Consider the following 23247-nt stretch of genomic DNA (forward strand, 5'->3'; position numbering starts at 1 on the left):
ACTGAAGTATGCTAGTAATCACTGTAATCTTCATTGCCAGGCATGTACATTGGGGGGGAGGGGAAGAGACAGTTTTACTTTGAAATATCTTTGATTAAAACACTAAGAATTATTCTTTTTTACTGATGTTTATACTTGAGTATATCTCTTAATAGTCTATGTGAAGATAATGGAAGTTTTACTACATATCAGAGTTACTTGACCATCTCAAAAAAAAAAAAAAAAGAAAATAGTACATGTGTTGTTTGACTTGAGACCTGAAATAGGAGCTTCTTGCCTTTTTTCATAAAATAGCATTTTACTGGAAAAAATGAACGACAGATGAAGTTGGGTTATTCGGATTTGGGTATTCAGCAGACATTTTCTCAAAAATCAATTAAGTGAACTTCTACTTTGAAGAAAACAACTCAAAGTATTTGTTCCCAATGACAAAATCTGAACTTTCAAGCAAAAATTAGAATTTTAGTAAAGTTATTTTCATTACTGTAATCATGACAGCCTCCCTCCCAATAGTAATGGACTCATCTGGTGAGATCAGTGATGTTATTAATGAAGTGAATTTTCAATATTTTATAATGAAATATGCCATCATTTGAAAGATCTTCATAATTCATATTTTAAAAATAACAAATTTATGGTATTATAAAATTATGGGTAAGTAAAAGATTAAGTGTGTAAAATGGTGCATTGCATTTTAATGTAACAGTACAAAAAGTTCAGGTGGTTTCAGACTCCATATCATAACTAAGTATCAAGAAGTTACAAATAATCAAGTTTTTTTATTCAAAAAAAAAAAAGAATAGGCACAATTATCTCAGAAAACTATTACAATAATGCATATCTATATAAGCATTATTTTTTTCATGTGCCAAAATACAATCTTGCAGTTGATTGAATGCAGAGGCACTCTTGTCTTCTATTAAGTTAGGAATTACAGAAATTTGCAAATAGGTAACTCAATGCTCCCTTTATTTTTACTAGGTAAGTTTTTTAAATACAGTAATTTTTTTATTGAAATGTTAACATATAATGGGTTTATTGTCAATATTTAATAAATGTTTTAAAATTTGTAAGTCAATTTCTATAGTAAAATTGCCAACCTACAACATACCATAATAATAACAATAGAAGCTAATATTGAGTATCTTCTGCCTAGGAGTCAAATGATTAACACATAGTATCTATAATTCTTACCACTTGGTGTGAAAGTAGTGTTCCATTAAAGAGATGAGGAAGTGGAGATACCCAAAAATTCAACTGCTTACAAAGTCATATGGCCAGCCAAAAAAAAAAGTGTTTTCATTACCTATGATTGCTATCTACATTTTTTTAGTTTTGATTTTAATGCGTAATATCCTAACTTTTTTTTTCAGAGACTACTGCAATGACCTTAAAATATCAGATAATAATACCGAATTTCTTTTAAACTTTAATGAGTTTATTGATAGAAAAACTCCAAACAACCCGTCATGTAAGTATATGTTAATTTACAATAATTGGTTCACTGTGATTATATTCAAAGTGATCAAACCTTGCTTGGTTCAATGAAGTTCGTTGGTACCCTGGATTATTTATTTGCTTTTTGAATTTTTAATGGAAAGTATCACAGTTTGACCCCATTTTACTATATTAAATAAGTAAAATCAAATTTTCAAAACCACGTATTAAATACTTGCAAATAATTAGCTGTAAATAGGACATGACTACCTTTGCTCCTTTCAAATTAAGAAATTAATTTGGAAGATCTTTTGGAGGTTTTTCTTTGTTTAGTCTTGCTATATAGAGCAAATAATACATTTTTATTGACATTTATGTCATCCAATATAATGAGTTTTATTATGGATAGTGTAAAAATGAAGTAAGAGATTTGTCAGTTTATGGTTTTCTTTCTTCCTGGTATTCAATTTTGATCACAGCTAACTTTAATCTTAAAAAATATGCATCTATAAATTTCCTCTTTTATGAAGTAAATCAAGTTGGAATAGATTTTATTAACTAGTTTTTAACCATTTTATTTGTTGTTCATTGAAATTTGCATCATTCATACTATGAAGCTTCGTAAATATTTATGAGTTCTTGACTTTTAAAACATTTAAAAATTTTAACTTTTTTCTTCTTAAAAATATTCCATTTATTAAAAAGAACTGTTAGGGGAAAATGCAGTATAAATAGGAAATAAAAGAGAAGAGCGAACTGCCTGCCAAAAATTACCTTATTAAATATAACTTGGAAAAAAAACTACACAAAATTGACTTTTTTATTCTCTTTTGCCTTTTTTATATTTTTTCATCCTCCATTTCCTCTCTGTCTCTCCCTTCTTTCTTCTCCCTTTCTTTTCTTTTCAAACATTGTTTCTTCTATCAGGAATGGTTAAATAAAGTGTTTCTAAAGTTATTTAAAAAATGAAAATCCTTTATTAAAGCTATCTCTCAAAACATATTTATTTACCTCATAAGAAAAAAATAACTATTGAGCACCTCCAACACAAATTAGCCAGTTGCTTATAGAAGTGACCTGGAAACCTGACTCGGGAGGATGAAGTCTGAGCACAGCCTTTCTGATATTATTATTATTTACTACCTGTTAGTAAGTAATAAGCGTTTCCAAGAGAGCTCTGAAGTGATAAGATTATTGAATATTCCTTTAAATGGATGTTGCTTTTCCCCACAGAAATATAAATAGAAATAAAATATTTTTGGTATAACATCACTCATATCGCTACTGTTGTTTATGTTTTTCAGTCTCTTCCTTCATTTCAGTTAACTTTATTCTGCCTCCCCTATAATTCTATGGGAATTGTTTGAGATGGTAATATAATAATGTAAAGAATTAAGAACTTATTGGATTTATTATAAAACGAGATAACAGCTATAAAATCATGTTTTCCTTTGACAGTATCATATATTAAAGATTTTTCTCAATCAGTTTACCTTAAGTTATCAATAATCTGTAAAACCAGCTCTAAAAATAACTATTAGTGATTGAAATGTAACTGATACAAATTTTTTTTGAGGAGTGTAGTCAAGTTTATAATTGCTTTATAAAAATACTTAATCCTCAGTAAAATTACAATTCTCACCTAATATTTTTTATTTTTGAATTAATGTATAAAATGGTAAAGCTTAATACTAATAATATACTTACTGTGTATTATCAGCTGCAAGGGACAGATTTTAAGATACATTTTAGGCTTAGAGCATAATGAAAATATGAATGAAATCATAAAATTACTTGCAACATTGATTTGCAACATAGATTAAAATAATAGTCTCTTTTGTTATACCTAAAAGGGTTTGAGAATTAAAATATATCATTCACTTTCCAAATGGATTATTTTTAAAGTGATTGTTTCTAAAATAATGTAATAGTAAAGGTTTCTCATAGAATGAATCAAAATGAAGTCTAAAATATGGATTAAATAGATCCTTTAATCTTGGGTGAAAGATACATTAAGTTAAAATAATTAAAAGGGACTAAGCCTCAACTCTTGTAGTGATACAATAGTAAGTAAGACCATATATTCATTATCTGAATAAAATGAAATCTTCTTAGTGTGAAGTTTCTGAGACTACTTGTAGGTTATTTCAAAGCTTTATGGGCTTAGAGCAAAGGAGCATTTTTTTAACAATGTTTATTAATTGACCTTTGGTCCTTGTCATCTGTTCCTTGCATTACCCTTGGACTTGAGCTAATATGTTCCTCAGTTTTTCCGGAAATGACAACCTGAAGCTTGTGGTCTTTCATCAGTACCAGTAGATTACAAAAGCTAGTCTTAAGAGTAGTGCTGGTCTGTGAAAAGTTATTCTTGGCTAGAAAAAAAATCTTATATGTATTAGTTTTATGTTTGTATATAAAATCGTTTATGAAATTACAATTTGGAATCTTTGTATACTAATTTGCCTCATTTAGAATTGGTTTTTCCACTACTAATTTTGTCCATATCATAAAATAATATGAGGAAGCAGAACAGTATAAAAAATGCACAGAAATAATAGGGTACATTTTTAATCACAGAAATATTATCTATTCTAAATCACTAATTATACTATGTGGGTTTAATTGAAACTATCCTTTTTCTGTGTTAGGCAACACAGATTTGATTAATAGAGTCTTGCTGGATGCGGGCTTTACAAATGAACTTGTCCAAAATTACTGGAGTAAGCAGAAAAACATGTAAGTATTTATTCTTATTAATATATTTCAGTTTAAGTTATCTCTGGGAAATGTTTGGAAAATAGGTCTCAGAAATTTAAAGTTTATTATTTATCTTTAATAATAACTTCTCAAGAAAATCATTTTACAATTGTCGACAGCTTCACTTTTCACTTGTGGGTATGTATGAGACTAACGTCTGCCGTTACTCAGATTTACACGTGTACACTGCAGTGTGAATAACCAAATTAAATAGGTATGTTTTTCAGTGTCTTTGGCAAAACAGGGTTTCTAGTGAGTGTTCAGTAGCTTTCTACCATACACCCAGTTAAAAAACTGAGAAATCTGGAGTTCTCACCATGGCGTAGTGGCTTGGGTCCCTGTGGAGGTGTGGGTTTGATCCCAGTCACAGTGCATTGGGTTAAAGGATCCAGAGTTGCTACAGCAGTGGCATGGGTGGCAGCTGTGGCTTGGATTCAGTCCCTGGCCAAGAAATTTTTATATGCCACAGATGTAGCCATTAAAAAGAAAGAAAGAAAGAAATAGAAAAAAGAAAGGAAATAAAAAAGAAATTGAGAAATCTATGGTTCTCATTTCCAGTTTCTTCTCCATCCCATTTCCAATCAATCACCAAATGGTAAATATTTTTTTTTAATTTTTTCCTCTTTTTTCCAAACTCAAGGTCCTAATTTTCCATGTCTAAGAAACCACAACAGCTTATTTTTCTGCCTTTAGTGCTTCCAGTTTCTCTACCCACAGCCCCCAGTCTATTCTCCATATAACTCATATTGCCAGAGTCTCACTTTTAAAATGGAGTTCTATTTTCAGGATAAAAGTGAAGCAGGCTCTCTAGCATGGATTTCAGGGTCATTCATGAACTGACCATTCTTAGGGAGCTTACACTAGGAACCTCACTTCCTACTGTTTCTCACCTCCTGCTTTAATGCTTTTATTACAGCAAAGGCTATCACTATGCACTAGCTTTCCCTTACACATACACTCTGCTTTACATGTGATATCTTCCATTCATCTGTTAACTCCTTATCTGTCTTCAAAATGCAGCTATATATCATTTCTTACAAAACGTCTTCTTTAAGCATCCTCCCTTTCATTATTTTTTAGATATTTTAACTATTAAAACATAGTTTGCATTTATTGAAATATTAACTTTGGCTTTCTTTAGCTTAGAAACTCATTTGTTTTCCTTTGTACTGCCAACACCTAAACTAATACCTTACTAACAGTAAGTTGAATGAAAATTCCCTTCTTCTGTCTTCTCTTCCAGCAAGGGAGTGAAAGCACGGTTTGTTGTAACTGATGGAGGGATTACCAGAGTTTATCCCAAAGAGTAAGTTCAGATAACATCTGTAAAAGTTACTACATTATAAGGACTACTCCAAGGATATATATATATATATATTACTGTATAAGGATATACAGAGAAACTGGTCGTTAATAGTAGATTAAATGGAGGTTGTTTAAAGTACTAAATTATTAAAATACTCCATTTCTTAAAAAAAATGCTACTATATGATTCCTCAATGTTGTTTTTGCTTGTCACATATACTACCAAATTTAAGAGGTTTTAAAAGAGATTTTTCTCTTTCTAGACATAAACTAACTTGGTTAAATGAACATAGTGGTTATTATAGCAATATATCTGTTGAGAGCATTTACATAGAACATCATTGTTTTCACTGATTTTATCTGTGTTTATCTTAAGAACAGTCCATTAAGTGGGCTGTGTACGCTTGTTAATATTAATTGACTTATTAACTGATTTATCCATAATTACCTGGCTGGTAAATGGCAGAGTAAAACTGGGGGTCAGCTTTCTCTGCTCCGTAATTTAACTCTATGCTGATCTATTGCTTAGTAATGTGTTATTTACACCATCAATTTCCACTAACTTCCTTAGACGCACCTGAGATGCAAACAAATCTGTAAAGTTCAGTGAGGTCCACAAAGGGAAAAGTAAGTTATCAAGGAGATTAAAGAATAAATGATGAGCCATTTCCTCCTTAGGGCTGGAGAAAATTGGCAAGAAAACCCAGAAACATATGAGGACAGCTTCTATAAAAGAAGTCTAGATAACGATAACTATGTTTTCACTGCTCCCTACTTTAACAGTAAGTATTGCTTTGGAATTCAGCCATCGCAGTTCCTTTTTCTATGTAAGTTATTGCTACTACCTGCTTTTCCCCTAAACAATATCATATGCACAACATTGGAGAAACAGAACATCCATTTAGTTGAGGAGGCAAAATGCATAAATAGGAAATCAGCCATCCAGTAATGTAGAGACTGCATATTACAGGCCTGCACAATACATCGAAACACATGTAGATAATCCCTCATTTTCACATTTCATTTCGTCTTTTTTAGGGCCACGCCCGTGGCATATGGAGGTTCGCAGGATAGGGGTTGAACTGGAGCTGTAGCCACCGGCCTACACCACAGCAACAGCAATGAGGGATCCAAGCCGTGTCTGCAACATACACCACAGCTCACAGCAATGCTGGATCCTTAACCCACAGAGCAAGGCCAGGGATCAAATCTGCATCCTCATGGCTATTCATCACATTCTTTTCCACTGTGCCATGACGGGAACTCAACAAAGTGCAAATATATTGAAGAATTTTTAATGAGTTAAAAAAATATAATTAAATCAATTTACTCTAATCAGTATTACTTGCATAATATTTATAAAATTAATAATAGCATATATTTAAAAATATTATTTGGGTACTTTCTCTAAAACTTTCTAATTTAATCCTTCATCCTCTCTGGGGGTTGGTCTTATTATCACAATTTTCACAAAAGAGGAAGGTGCAGTTTGGAGAATTTCAGTTTTTTCCAGGGACATGTATCTTTTAAAATGTAAATGCAGTTTTGTGAATCTGAGATCTTTGCACTTTACTTGAGCAGCCTCCCAATATTTTAGCAAACATTATAAAGCAGAGGTTTGGTGTGCAGCCTTCATATGTGAGAGTAGATACATCTAAGCTGAATAATTCTCATCCCAAAGTCAATTAATGAAAATCAATTCACAGACACTCCAATTACCTTCTATGCCAGAATATTTAAGCAGAAAACTATCCCCCATACCTATTAAAAGAAATTTCATATTATTTGATTAATCTACATAGGTCTGTTGTTTTTTGTTTTTTGTTTTTTGTTTTTTTTTTATTTTAGAAAGTGGACCTGGTGCTTATGAATCAGGCATCATGGTAAGCAAAGCTGTAGAAATATACATCCAAGGAAAACTTCTTAAACCTGCAGGTGAGCATGTATTTGTTCACATACATACAATCAAAATTAAATGTGACCCATTCCTCGTGTTATCACCTGGCAGTGCTGATCAGGAAAGCCATCAGGAAGCTTCAACCAAAATAAAATCAAAGACATGCAAATTTAAAAAATAAAACACAATTAGTTACATATAAATTGGGGATAAAATAAAATTGATACTGTATAGAGTTGAGGAATTTTCAAAGAAGACTATATGTTTCTATACTGTTGACACAAATTTATGGAGTCAGTTTAGTATTGTATGTCACAATTCTAAGTGCTAGACTGATCCCACAATCCCACTCTAGAAGTCTATCCCATATAGTATTTTAAATATACAAAAGTAGATATGGCCAAGAATGTGAAATGTTGGTAATAATTTAAACAAGAAAAGGTAAGTTTGCATCTTTGGGGGAAAAGATAAATTATGGTGTATCTATACTATGTATCTGTTAAAAAGAATTTGGATAGGGATCTATTTTTTAAAAACCTTACGATATATAAAAGAGTTTTTTGATAAACCACGCTGTACAGTAGAAAAAAAATTGTCTTGGGGAAATAACAATTTAAAAATATATTTAAAAAAATAAAGACAAAATCACCAGATAATTAAAAAAAAAAAAAAAAAACCAAACAAAAAAGTTCATAAAATTGATCATCAATGGGAATTATAAGTGGTCTGGAGCAAACAAATGCAATAAAATTTTTTTAAAGTGTATAATTCAGTATTGTTTGAATTTTAGAAAGGGAATAGATTAGAGAGGCCAGATGGAGAAGATAGATAAATTTCTGTTCCTGAGGGTGGTTTTAACCCACAGCAGTTCAGCTACGGGGAGTCACTCCATCACTCACTCACCCATTCATTACTTTCTCCATTCATTCAGTTGCTCATTTACTCATTCACTTTTATTCCTTCAATATTTCATTCATGTGTCCCCTCTCTTACCCACTCATCCACCTACTCATCCTCTCATTTATCCACACTTAAACATATCCTAAGCACCTACTGCATGCACTACTCAGGTTAGGGAAGCCTCTTAAAGCTTACCACTTGAATAACCTCACAATTATAAATCTACTCTGGAAAGTGTCATTTTTTTAAGCTTACTGTATTAATTGGCCTGGTTTAGCAAATGACTATGAATATAAATGAAGTGTATGTAATAGTGTAAGTGCTATTAGTATTACTTTCTAATGAAAACTCTAAGAAATATCTCTATAATAAACATTATATTCAATTTAATTCTATTTTATAAATTACCTAAATTAGCATACAGAAAATATATTGTAGCTAATTAAAGTTGCAACTTTTTAAATGAAATTTTTTTTTTTTTGTCTTTTTGCCATTTCTTGGGCCGCTCCCCGCATTATGGAGGTTCCCAGGCTAGGGGTCTAATCAGAGCTGCAGCCACCGGCCCACGCCAGAGCCACAGCAATGCAGGATCCGAGCCGCGTTTGCAACCTACACCACAGCTCACTGCAACGCCGGATCATCTACCCACTGAGCAAGGGCAGGGACCGAACCCGCAACATCATGGTTCCTAGTCAGATTCGTTAACCACTGCACCACAACGGGAACTCCTTTAAATGAATTTGAATCAAGTTTTCAATGTACATCTGAAATTAAACAGATAATTGTTTTTTTTTGAGAAATTTATATTTGCCTGCTCAGGAATTTTCAAATGTGAGAGGAAAGATAAGTGAGAATAAGAGCTTATTTTTTAAATGTTTGTGTCATTTTTTATTTATATGATTTTTCAGTTGTTGGAATTAAAATTGATGTAAATTCCTGGATAGAGAATTTCACCAAAACATCAATCAGGGATCCGGTAAGATAATTTTTTTTTTAATTCTTATGCTGTACTTACTGTACTTATTTATCTCAGAAAGCAAATAAAGTCTTAAACAGTGGCAAAATAAATTTTCAGTGCTACTATATTGAAGCAGAATTAAGAATTCCTATTTTTTCAAAGATTTTTGGTCAACTAATAAGTAATAAAAGTAAAATATTTAAATACTATAATTTAAGATGCTATTTAAATATTTATTGACTGACATTTTCTAATGTGTGAAGATAAACTATTGACTATTGTTCAATCTTTTACTGGTTAAATTATTGTAATATTTCTAACTGTAAGGTGGAAATAATTAAAATTATATAATTAAACTCCAACTATAAAGATAATGTGATAATTGTATTTCTGTCTTTCAGTGTGCTGGTCCAGTTTGTGATTGTAAAAGAAACAGTGATGTAAGCAAATTCTTAAAACGAAATTTTTAACTTCAATTGTTTGTGTTCTCTAAGACTTTAATGATTTAAAATACTATAAAAATACTGTATAGAACTGTGAACTAATTTGTAGATAAAAATTTCAATATGTCTTTAACCTTAAACAGAGAAGCATTGAAAAACATTAAAAGACCATATCAATATGGACTGTAGTCTCTTAAGTCTCAGTTGTGTTGGAGTCTTGTGTATATATTTATCTTTAGCTTTGTTTCTGACCAAAGTTCTGACTGAAGCATACCTACTGATTATCAATGCAGTCTTCATCTTTTGCACTTAACTTTTTTTGTTTTTAATGGTTTTTATTTTTTTCCATTATAGCTGGTTTACAGTGTTCTGTCATTTTTCTACTGTACAGCATTGCGACCCAGTCACACATACATATATACATTCTTTTTTCTCACATTATCATGTTCCATCATAAGTGACTAGATACAGTTCCCCGTGCTGTACAGCAAGATCTCATTGCTTATCCATTCCAAAGGCAATACTTTGCATCTATTAACCCCAATTTCCAGTCCATCTCACTCCCTCCCCCTCCCTGTTGGCAACCACAAGTCTGTTCTCCATGTCCATGATTTTTTTTCTGTGGAAAGGTTCATTTGTGCCATATATTAGATTCCAAATATAAGTGATATCATATGGTATTTGTATTTCTCTTTTTGACTTATTACACTTACTATGAGAGTCTCTAGTTCCATCCATGTTTCTGCAAGTGGCATTATTGTGTTCTTTTTAATGGCTTAGTAGTATTCCATTGTGTATGTATACCATATCTTCTAATCCCATTCATCTGATGGACATTTTGGTTTTTTCATGTCTTGGCTATTGTGAATAGTGCTGCAATGAACATACGGGTGCATGTGTCTTTTTCAAGGAAAGTTTTGTCTGGATATATGCCCAAGAGTGGGATTGCTGGGTCATATGGTAGTAATATATTTAGTTTTCTAAAGTACCTCCATACTGTTTTCCATAGTGGGTGTACTAATTTATATTCCCACCAACAGTACAGGAGAGTTCACTTTTCTCCAACCTTCTCCAGCACTTATCATTTGTGGACTTATTAATGATGGATGGCCATTCTGACTGTTGTGAGGTGGTACCTCATAGTAGTTTCAATTTGCATTTCTCTATATTAATCAGTGATATTGAGCATTTTTTATGTGCTTGTTGGCCAACTGTATATCTTCTTTGGGGAAATATCTTTTTCAAGTCCTTTGCCCATTTCTCAATTGGGTTGTTGGGTTTTTTTTGCTGTTGAGTTGTATAAGTTGTTTTTATATTTTAGATATTAAGCCCTTGTCAGTTGCATCATTTGAAACTATTTTCTCTCATTCTGTATGTTTTCTTTTTGGTTTCCTTGCTGTGCAAAAGCTTGTCAGTTTGATTAGGTCCCATTGGTTTATTTCTGCTTTTATTTCTGTTGCCTTGGGATACTGAGCTAAGAAAACATTTCTAAGGTTGATGTCATAGAATGTTTTGCATATGTTCTCTTCTAGGAGTTCAATGGTACCTTGTCTTATCTTTAGTCTTTAAGCCATTTTGAGTTTATTTTTATGCATGGTGTGAGGGTGTTCATTGATTCACATGTGGCTATCCAGTTTTCCCAGCAACGATTGATGAAAATACTGTCTTTTTTTCCATTTTATATTCTTGCCTCCTTTGTCAAAGATTAATTGACCATAGGCATCTGGGTTTATTTTTGGGTTCTCTATTCTGTTCTGTTGGTCCATCTGTCTGTTTTGGTACCAGTACCACACTGTCTTGATGACTGTGGCTCTATAATATTGCCTGAAGTCTGGGAGAGTTTTGCCTCCTGCTTGGTTTTTGTTCCTCAGGATTGCTTTGGCAATTCTGGGTCTTTTGTGGTTCCATATATATTTTTGGATTGTTTGTTCTAGTTCTGTGAAAAACATTGTGGGTAATTTGATAGGGATTGCATTGAATCTTTAGATTGCTTTGGGTAGTATAGCCATGTTTACAATATTCATTTTTCCAACCCAGGAGCATGGAATATCTTTCCATTTCTTTGAATCCTCTTTAATTTCCTTGATTAATGTTTATGGTTCTCAGCATATAAGTGTTTCACCTCCTTGGTCATATGTATTCACAGGTATTTGATTTTTTGGGGTGCAATTTTAAAAGGTGTTGTATTTCTGTATTCCTTTTCTAATATTTCATTGTTCATATACAGAAATGCGACTGATTTCTGAATGTTCATCTTATATTCTGCTACTTTGCTGAATTTGTTGATCAGTCAAGTAGTTTTTGGGTTGAGTCCTTAGGGTTTTCTATGTATAGTATCATGTCATCTGCATACAATGACAATTGTACCTCTTCTCTTCCAGTTTGGATGCCTTTTTTCTTCTTTTTTTGTCTGATTACTGTGGCTAGGACTTCCAATATTATGTTGACTAACAGTGGTGAGATTGGGCATCCTTACTTGTTCCAGATTTTAATGGAATGTTTTCACCTTTTCTCCACTGAGTATTATATTTGCTGTGGGTTTGTTGTAAATGGCTTTTATTATGTTAAGGTATGTTCGCTCTGAACCCACTTTGGTAAGAGTTTCTATCATGAATGAATGTTGGACTTTTTCAAATGCTTTTTCTGAATCTATTGAGATGATCATGTAGTTTTTGACTTTTGTTAATGTGGTGTATATCATTTGATTGATTTGCATATGTTGAACCACCCTTGTGAACCTGGGATGAATCCCACTTGGTTGTGGTGTATGATCTTTTTTATATGTTGTTGGATTCAGTTGGCTAAAATTTTGTTGAGAATTTTTTGCATCTATATTCATCAATATAGTTTTCTTTCTGGAGGTATCTTTGTCTGGTTTTGGTATTAGGGTGATGATCATAGAATGTCTTTGGGAGTGTTCCTTCTTCTTCTTTTGGAAAAGTTTAAGGAGGATGGGTATAAGCTCCTCATTGTTTGTTTGGTAGAATTCGCCCGTGAAGCCATTAGGTCCTAGTCTTTTCTAGTCTTTTATTTGTAGGGAGTGTTTTTATGACATATTCAATTTAATTTCTAATGATCAGTCTGTTCAGTTGATCTATTAATTAATTCAGTTTTGGCAGGGTGTAAATCTCTAGAAAGTTGTCCATTTCTTCTAGGTTGTCAAATTTGTTAGTATTCTCTCATGGTTTTTTTTTTTTTTTTTTTTTTTTATTTCTGCAGTGTCCATTGTGATTTCTCCTTTTTCATTTCTTATTTTGTTTATTTGGGTTTTTTTCTTCTCTTCTTGGTGAGTCTGGTCAGAAGTTTGTCAATTTTATTTACCCTTTCAAAGAAACAGCTTTTGGTTTTATTGATTTTTTTCCTATTGTTTTTTGAATCTCTATTTTATCGATTTCCTCTCTGATCTTTGTGATTTCCTTCCTTCTACTGACTTTAGGTTTTGTTTCTTATTCTGGTTAGTTAAGTTGTCGATTTGAATTTTCTCTTCTTTTTTGAGGAAGGTCTGTATTGCAATGAATTTCCCTCTAAGCACTACTTTTGCAGCATTTTGCAGCATGGACTTTGAATGGGTGTGTCTTCATTCTCATTTGCTCGAGGTATTTTTTAATTTCCTTCTTGATTTCCTCATTGACGTATTGGTTTTTTTAGTCTCCATGTAGTTAGTTTTTTCTCATTTCTTTTCCTGTGGTTGCATTTCTAGTTGTGGTCAGAGAAGATACTTGGAAATAATTTCTGTACTCTTAAATTTGTTGAGGTTAGCTTTGTGCCCCAGTATATGATCAATTCTTGAGAATGTTCCATGTGCCCTTGAGAAAAATGTATATTCTGATTTTTTGGGGATGTAATGTCTAGAAAATGTCAATTAAGTCTAACTTTTCTATTGCGTCATTTAGGATTTCAGTTGCCTTATTGATTTTCCATCTAGAGGATCTGTCATTGATGTGATGGGGGTGTTAAAGTCTTATAATATTATTGTTTTCCCATCAATTTCTCCTTTTATGTCTGTTAGTATTTGCTGTAGGTATCTGGGTGTTCCTATATTAGGGGCATATATATTGACAATTGTAATATCTTCTTCTTGAATGGATCCTTTTACCATTAAATAGTGTCCTTCTTTGTCTTTCTTTATGGCCTTAGTTTTAAAGTCTATTTTGTCTGATATGAGTATGGCAACTCCTGCTTTCCTGTCTTGTCCATTGGCATGAAGTATCTTTTCCCATCCCCTCACTTTCAATCTATACGTGTCCTTTGCCCTAAAGCGAGTCTCTTGTAGACAGCAGATTGTAGGTTTTTGCTTTTTTATCCAATTTGCCACTCTGTGTCTTTTGACTGAAGCATTCAGTCCATTGACATTTAAGGTAATTATTGATAGATATGTATTTATTGCCATTTTAGACCTTGTTTTCCAGTTGATTCTATGTTTCTTTCTTCCTTTTTTTTTTGTTGGATGATTAACATTTATTGTATGCTTATGTACATTTCTTTTTATTTTTTGTGAATGTAATGCTTTGATTTGTGGTTGCCCTGTTTTTTAAGTATGTTAACCCCTCCCTGTATCTGCTTGCTTTAGCCTGATAGTCATATAGGCTCAAACACAATATTTTAAAAAATAAAAAAATAGTCTAGATTTTTTTTACATTCCTTTCCCACATTCTATGATTTTTGAAATCCTTTTTTAATATCTTCTTGTTTGTTCTTTTGTTGTTGTTTATCATCACTTTTACAGTAGTTTCCCCCCCCGCCGCCCCAACTTTTAGATCTGTATGCTAGCTTATTTAAGTGATTGCTTTCCAGTTGTGGTTTCCTCCATCCTATTTCTTCTTACTTTTTTTATTCAGAGAAGCCCTTTCAGTATTTCCTTTAGAATGGGTTTAGTATTGATGTACTCTTTTAGCTTTTGTTTGTTGGAGAGATTCTTTATTTCCCCTTCTATTTTCAATGATGTTCTTGCTGAATACAGAATTCAAGGCTGCAAATTTTCTCTTTTCAGAAATTTCAATATATCTTGCTACTCTCTTCTAACCTGTAGTGTTTCTGTAGAGAAATCAGCTGATAGCCTTATGGGAGCTCCCTTATAATTAATACTTTGTTTTTCTCTTGATGCCTTTAGAATCCTGTCTTTAAATTTTGACTTTTTTTTTTTTTGTCTTTTTGCCATTTCTTGGGCCGCTCCTGCGGCATATGGAGGTTCCCAGGCTAGGGGTCGAATCGGAGCTGTAGCTGCCAGCCTACACCAGAGCCACAGCAACACAGGATCCGAGCCGTGTCTGCGACCTACACCACAGATCACAGCAACGCCGGATTGTTAACCCACTGAGCAAGGGCAGGGATCGAACCCGCAACCTCATGGTTCCTAGTTGGATTTGTTAACCACTGAGCCACGACGGGAACTCCAACTTTTGATATTTTTATTATAATATGTCTTGGTATGGGCCTATTTGGGTTCCACTTAGTTGGGGCCCTCTGTGCTTCCTATGTCTTGATATCAGTTTCCTTTGGAATTGGAAAGTTTTCAGACATAATTTCTTCAAATATATTTTCAATGCCCTTTATCTTCTCCTTCTGGAATTCCCATTATTAGTAGATTTGTCTGCTTTATATTATCACATGGATCTCTTATATTGCTTTCGTGTTTTTTCATTTGGTTTTCTGTCTGCTGTTCTAATTGAGTGATTTCCATTATTCTATCTTCCAAGTCACTGATTCATTCCTCTTCATTATTCATTCTGCTCTTTAGTGCCTTTAGCTCAGTTTGCATCTCTGCAAATGAATTCTCTAATTTTTCTATGTTCCTCCTTATCTTTTCTAGTTCCTTTCTAAAGTAATCTGCATTACTGTTCATATCTGCTCTTAATTCCTTGATATTCAGCCTTAATTCCTTCAGTATTTTCACTGTCTCCTTTTTGGACTCAGTGTCTATCAGACTACAGAGGTCTGTTTTATTGTTTGCAGCTTCAGGTGAATTCTCTTTTAACTGGGAATGGTTCCTGACCTTCATTTTGCTTATGTTTTTCTTTTTCTCTGAGTTTAGGAAGCAAAACTGTAGGCTTGGAGGGCTACTTCTGTGCAAGAGCACCCCTTTGTATTTTGTGGGGGGTTACTATTTATTTTTGGTGTGGGAGTTTGCATATGTACTTTCTCTTTCTTCAGTGTGAACAGGCTGCTATCCCCATGATGCTGAGTGTGTTTCCAGGGAGAAGGAGGCATTGAGTAGGGCTAATAGTCAGTGCCTGGTTGCAGGGCTCTTAACAGGAGCAAGGAGTTGCAGGAAAGTGGTGCAGTCTACTCCTAGTTGCAGGGCCCTGGGAAGTAGTAATCAGCCTTAGGCAGATTTATGAGGTGCCTAGAACATTTGGCAGTGGCAGCAGCAGGGTGTGGGAGTTCTCAGTTGTGACTCAGAGCAACAACAGGTAGTGGTAAATTGTAATGCCCTCCCCTGAGGTGATTGGGGCTTCTGATGGTGCCTATTCAGGGACCCCCTAGTGGTAGCGGGCCATGCCCACCTCTGGACTCAGTGATAATTATGGAGGTTTGCCCCTGCCACCTGTAGATCATGCAAGAAGTACCCTGTTCTGCTTAGCTCCCACAGGAGGTGCTGCATAGGCTGCTCCTAGTTGCAGGATCTTGAAAGTGACAGTGATCAAGCATGTGTACACTGCCAGAATGTTTGGCAGTGGCAGCGGCAGGGCAGATATCTCCCAGGAGAGTGAGAGCAACAATAGGTAGTGTTCCATTGCTATGTCCTCCTCTGTGGTGTCCTCTGAAGTAGTTGGGGCTGCAAGTGGCTCCTGTTCAGGGACCCCCCAGTGGTGATGGGCAGCACCCACCTCTGGAGTCAGAGATAACTGTGGTGGTTTGCCCTGGCCACCTGCAGACCATGTAAGAAGCACCCTGTCCCACTTAGCCCATGCAGGAGGTACTGCACCAGCTGCTCCTAGTTGCAGGGTCCTGGGATGTGACAGTGATCAAGCATTTGGCAGTGGAAACATCAGGGGAGGTGTGTTCCCAGGGGAGTGAGAGCAACAGAGGATGGTGCTCAGATGGTGCTCTTTTATTTTTGCCAACCTCTGAGGTGACTGGGGCCGCAGGTGAAGCCCACTCACAGGCCTCCAGTGGTGGCAGGCCACACCTCACTCTGGCCTCCAAGAAAACAGCCGTGGTCTACCCCTGCCACCTGTAGATCATGCAAGAGGCACTACATAGCACTTAGCCACCCAGTGCCCTTAGCCCCTCATGAGAGGTGCCCAGCCACCCATAACCTGCACAAGAAGCACCAGTCTCCTGTAGTCCCAGCAAATAGCTTATTGCCACCCGTAGCATGTGTGTCAAAGGCATCCCACCCTCTAAGAGCCCACGTGCATGCAGGGAGATTCCTATGGCGGTCCTCCCCTCCTGCTCTCACCCTCCCCAGCAATGGCACCTCGCTTCTCTTGTGGGCCCAGACCTCCTCCCGGGTTCCCTCTGCCATGGCATTCCACTCCCCACCCATTAGCACACTGCTCCCTTACCCATGGCACACTGCTCCTTAGCCACTCAGGCTGTCCCAACACATCCAACCCTAGTCCTCTCCTGGGAACTGATCTCCAGAGCCTGAGTCTCAGCTCCTACCCAAGCATCTCAGGCTGTGGTGTCCAGACTGGTGGTTCAGATGATCTGTGTGGCTCTTACTCTACTTTGCCCTTCTCCGTCCAGTTGATGCACTTTTCTCTGCAACTTTGAGGTCCCTCTGTCCTGGCTGATCTCCCCGTCAGTTAGGTGGCTTCCCAGGATGTGGGTTCTTTTTCTCTTTCACAGCTACCTCTTGGGAATGCTAGTCCTGTCCTGATTCCTTTTTTCTCTCCCTTTTTCCTTTTTTCTTTTGTTCTACCCAGTTATGCCAAGTTTCTTGGCCTATTTGGAGGTTTAAATTCTTCTGTCAGCATTCAGTAGAAGTTCTATGCAAATCGTTTTACATGTAGATGTGTTTTTTTAATGTGTTTGTGGGAGAAGTTGAGCGTGACGTCTTACTCCTTTCTCCATCTTGATCCTTCCCCAACTTTTGCACTTTATCTGAATTTATTCACACTGTATTTATAGTGGTGAGAAAACATGTTTATCTAAACCTTGGAATTATATGAAGTATAATTAAAAAAGCAAATGTGAACTTTCTTTGTTCGGAGTTGAAGATGCTATAGGAATGGTACAAGATAAATTATTCACCTAATGAATTAAGAATGATAATTCACTCTTTCATTCCTCTTACATGTGCCTATATATTTAAGGAGAGCAGCAGTTTCATATAATTTTATCACTCCTAGTCTTTTGAAATCATAAGCCAATAATTTTCATTATTTTTGTAATATCTATTTTATATAGACCATGTATTAGCTGTTTTTAGTTTGGTTTTTTTGTTGTTGTTGTTGTTTTTTTTTAGGGCCGCACTGGCAGCATATGGAAGTTCCCATGCTAGAGCTCTAATTGGAGTTATAGCCACTGGCCTATGTCACAGCCACAGCCACAGCAACGCCATATCCGAGACGTGTCTGTAACCTAAACCACAGCTCATGGCAATGCCAGAACCTTTAACCCACTGAGTGAGGCCAGGGATTGAACCTGCAACCTCCTGGTTCCTAGTCAGATTCATTTCTGCTGCGCCATGATGAGAACTCCAGTATTAGCTGTTTTCAGAGCAAAAGTTTTTAGCAAGCTCCTTCCAAATTAGGAAAACAGAATGGATTATGTGCCCTACTCTGAAGATAATGTTTTTAATTGTGATTTTGTACAATAAAAATTAAATTGATTCATGCATTTGAAAATGATTGTAACTGGATAGGAATACTTCAGAATGTATGATTGACCTCAAACAGAAGTATTTTTTGTTTTGCTTTCTGCTTTTACATCTCACGTTATACAATCTAATATTTTAAATATAAAATAGTTGTAACCTCATCCTGCCCCCCTTTTTTTAAGTCTGTGATAGATTGTGCCTAAAACGGATTTTTTTAAAATGTCTTTCTTGTCAAAATCTTATGTATTTAAAATTATATGATAATCATACATTATTAAATATTTTGGTTTATCTAGTTTCCTGGATCATTAAACGACCTTAGATAGGTAAAAAGATTCTTTCTTCTCTTTTTTTAAGATGGCTGTACCCATGGCATATGGAAGTTCCTCAGCCAGGGATTAAATCCAAGCCATAGCTGCAGTAATGCTGGATCCTTAACCCACTGTGTCATGGGAGAACTCCCAAAAAGATCATTTCTGATTTGTTCTTATACTTTCTTCAGACGAAGTTGACAATTTTAACTGGGTGGATGGTCATGGAATTTCAAACCCTTATGCTTTGATAGCAATCTATGCACATCCTTTATTTAATCAGAATCTCCTAAACATATGTTTTTACTGTTATAATCATCAACATATAATGATAGAATAATGATAATGTAACTCCTAACCTTCCTTAAAAAATGTTAACTGTTATTTTTATTTTGATAGGTAATGGATTGTGTGATTCTAGATGATGGTGGGTTTCTTTTGATGGCAAATCATGATGATTATACTAACCAGGTATGTACCTCAAGTGGGAAGGAGCAGAGTTTCCAAAGTGTGTTTTCCTTAAGAACATTACAAAACTCTTTCACACTGTGATAAAAATGGATCACTGAAGTGCTTAATGTAATGTAAACCATTAAGAAATGCATCCTAAATCTATTTTTTCTTGTATTTTTTAGTTGAATTACTGTTAGGATCAAAACATATAGCTAAGGATTTTAACATGAGCTTTCTATTTTTGATCTCAGAAATATTTAGAAAAGTTTCACATATTAATCAGTTGATAATATCAGTCTTAATATGTGGCTGGTTTCAACCAGAATAAGATTCTAATCCCCAATTTGCAAATTGGCAGCAATTAGGTTACTTGATTCACAGAGAATTTAAACAAAGTGGAATTAATTGCCAACTGATTTTGTTTGTGATCTGTGTATCTGGACTCTCTTAAAAAAAAAAAAAAAAAAAAAAAAAAAAAAAAAAAACAAAAAAAAACTCCCAACACTGGACTGTTTTCCTAAATGATAATATTAATGGGTTGGAGTTGATTAGCTAGAGGATGGCCCTGTAGATGGGACTCTAGTTCAACATGGTCCTTACAAGATTCTTTTTCTAGTTTCATCATTTCATTCATTTTTATGATTTATTTCCCTTCCCTAAGAGACTTTTTTTTTTTTTGTCTTTTTGCTATTTCTTTGGGCCACTCCTGCGGCATATGGAGGTTCCCAGGCTGGGGGTCTAATCGGAGCTGTAGCCACCTGCCTATGACAGAGCCACAGCAACACGGGATCCGAGCCGCGTCTGCAACCTGCACCACAGCTCACGGCAACGCTGGATCATTAACCCACTGAGCAAGGGCAGGGACTGAACCCGCAACCTCATGGTTCCTAGTCGGATTCGTTAACCACTGCGCCATGACGGGAACTCCCTAAGAGACATTTTGATTGTGACTTAATGCTTAGTAAATTGTCTGTTGCTTCCACAAATAGCACAAGGAGCCACTGAGTGATAAGAACACCTAATCTCACTGAAGTTCTTTCACAATGTCATACACTGCTTTATTACTTGCTTTTGTTTTTAAGATCCTGTGTAGTTGTAGTTCTCTTTGTATCATTTCACTGTACTGGTTCAAGTGTTGATATTTTTGCTTAAATTTGAGACTTTTTAATTTTATTTTTCTGTACCAGATTGGAAGGTTTTTTGGAGAGATTGACCCAAGTTTGATGAGACACCTGGTTAATATATCAGTTTATGCTTTTAACAAATCTTACGATTATCAGTCAGTGTGTGAGCCTGGTGCTGCACCAAAACAAGGAGCAGGACATCGCTCAGCATATGTGGTCAGTAATATCCAATCTACTCACCCATTCTCTCTAAGGGATGCTTGGTGTAGATTAATATTATGACTGTTTTTATTCTATTTTATAGCCATCAATAGCAGACATCTTACACATTGGCTGGTGGGCCACTGCAGCTGCATGGTAAGTTAAATTTTATTGGTAATGAGAGAAAGGTGTTGTGAAATAACAAGTAACAACAAAAGAATTTGATGGAAAATGTGGATTTTGTGACATGAAAAAAAGTGATTCCCATAATAATTATTTACATTTCCTATAGTACATAATGGTAATATTTATAAGTTGTTTTTCTTAAATGATAACTATGAACCCATTGTAGTTATTCACCTTTTTATATGAAAACAGTGTTAGGTTCCTGCACACTTCAGCCTCTTCAGAGGCTTCTTTTTTCTAAGAATCTGTTAAAACTCTTTAATTTTAGGTGTATTTATCTACATAAGGTTACTCTTAATTGCCTCCAGTATCCAAGTTAAATGTCTTCATTGATCAAATTCATGACATGATGTAGCTTTCTACCTCTCTACTTTTCATACGAAGGCTGGCATTGTTTTAGAGGCATCATGTTCCTGAAATGGATCTAATTCCTTCTTTCGCTGGTTCTGCCCTTCCTCCCCTCTTGCCCTCTTACATAAAAAGTAGACATTTAAACTCCTATCGAGGCACTAGGGAAGTCTGCAATATCAAATTTGTCATAGTTTGGTTCTGGTTAGTCAAATAACTAAAGCTCCTGTTGTGTCTGGGTCCATTCTCTCCCTTCTTCCCTTTCAATCTTTCTTTCGTATCATTACCCTACTGTATTTTAAATTTTATTCCATGTAGACTAAAATTAAATGATTATAGCATGTTATTAAAGTCGCAAAGATTTTATATTAAAAATCCAATGTTTTCTGAAAAAAGTAGTGAAAAATGTTGCTTTCTGTCATCCCAATATGTAAATAGTAATTTACTTAAGTTCTCTAAATTTCATCATCATCTATGAAATGATGCTATTTTCTGGCTAGAACCTACCTACCTCCTTCCCAGCTCTTCCCACGCCAACTTTTTGTTTAAATAAATTCAGTTCCAGATTAGTCTTTACTAATATTTTGCTCAATTGTCATTTATTGTGAAACTGAAATGTCCCATTTGCTCTCTATATAAAACATAGATTTTATTTCATGAATGCCACATTATGTGTCTACAATTATGTTTTATATTATAGTTTGTAACCCCATAGAACAGATTCATTTGGGGGGGGGGCGGTTCCCACCTCAGGGCTTTAAAAACTAATATAAGGAGAAAATCTAGAGTGTGAAAAGTACCAAAATGAAAATATCCTCAGAGTTAGCACTTCTCCTTGCTCTCAGTTCTTATATAGGAAAATATTTACAATGTCTTGTATAATGTAAGAAATACTTATATAGAAATGCTTCAAAACTTTCTATTAGAAAATTTTCAATTATTCCAAAAAAGATGAAAAAGAAATATTTATGTGTATGTGCAAAAATAGTTTATGTATGAAATGATATATAATATATATAATGTAATAATACATGAAATATCTAGATATTTTCAATAATTTTTCATATTTAAAATTCAGGTCTATTCTACAGCAGTTTCTCTTGAGTTTGACCTTTCCACGACTTCTTGAAGCAGGTATGTAATGCTCAGATGGTATCATAATAACAATTAAAATTTTCTTTTTGGATATGCTTAGTTCAAAACTCAGAAAGTGTGTATAGTCTATTTGACACTTTTGTAGGTTGAAATCTTTTTGTCAGAATTTTCCTAGTGCCTTAGAAATATTCATAGGTCATTTTGGTCTCTGTTATGTAGCTGTTAGGTATTTGAATTCATTTATTCTATTGCTATTTATTGGGCACCTCTTAGGGGCAGTCACTATACCACAGCTGTAAACAAGCCAGCTAAGGTGCCTGCTCTCTGAGGAATGAAGTCTCTGGGAGACTGACGAGTGTCACTCAAGATGATGGTCTTTGTTTCCCCACAGTTGAGATGGAAGATGATGACTTTACCGCCTCTCTGTCAAAGCAGAGTTGCATTACTGAACAAACCCAGTATTTCTTTGATAATGATAGCAAATCCTTCAGTGGGGTCTTGGACTGTGGTAACTGTTCCAGGTAATGTGTTTCTTCATTTCTAAACTAGTCTTATTTCACTGAGAAGGTGTATTCACTTGTATAATCATTACAGAAAATAATGCAGATTGTCATTTTAGTATGAGGGATATGAGTAATTATTTTAAGTTGAGGACATCATAGAGTTCAGTTTCTCTGAAGGTTTTAAAATGTACAGTTTTAAAACTAATTCTAATGTTGGTAAATTGTAATCCTTCCAACGATAATAATTATGTGACAAAGAAATTTGTACCTACTTTTAGGTAGAACACCGAAGAATTTGACAATACTATTTTTGTCTAAAAGAATCCATACAAAAATATTTCTAGGAGTTGTTCCCATCATGGCGCAGTGGTTAACGAATCCGACTAGGAACCATGAGGTTGCGGGTTCAGTCCCTGCCCTTGCTCAGTGGGTTAATGATCCGGCGTTGCCGTGAGCTGTGGTGTAGGTCGCAGACGCGGCTCGGATCCTGCGTTGCTGTGGCTCTGGCGTAGGCCAGTGGCTACAGCTCCGATTCGACCCCTAGCCTGGGAACCTCCATATG

At 34.9% G+C, this 23247-nt stretch overlaps 1 protein-coding gene across 21 annotated transcripts in view; it reads left to right on the forward strand.

Annotated features, from left to right (window-relative positions):
* The window catches only part of CACNA2D1 (calcium voltage-gated channel auxiliary subunit alpha2delta 1), a 484869-nt gene that overhangs the window by 432113 nt on the left and 29509 nt on the right, over nt 1-23247 (forward strand). For 20 of the 21 annotated variants that reach the window (XM_013979785.2, XM_005667683.3, XM_013979783.2 and 17 more), the window contains 12 exon segments: nt 1374-1471; nt 4086-4173; nt 5438-5500; nt 6178-6281; nt 7348-7434; nt 9205-9272; nt 9656-9694; nt 19175-19246; nt 20416-20568; nt 20657-20709; nt 22166-22221; nt 22574-22703. In XM_013979785.2, the coding sequence (XP_013835239.1) occupies nt 1374-1471; nt 4086-4173; nt 5438-5500; nt 6178-6281; nt 7348-7434; nt 9205-9272; nt 9656-9694; nt 19175-19246; nt 20416-20568; nt 20657-20709; nt 22166-22221; nt 22574-22703 (1011 nt within the window). 21 annotated transcript variants of the gene reach the window in all.

This window comes from Sus scrofa, chromosome 9 (assembly GCF_000003025.6).
Source record: "Sus scrofa isolate TJ Tabasco breed Duroc chromosome 9, Sscrofa11.1, whole genome shotgun sequence".
NCBI classification, from domain to species: domain Eukaryota; kingdom Metazoa; phylum Chordata; class Mammalia; order Artiodactyla; family Suidae; genus Sus; species Sus scrofa.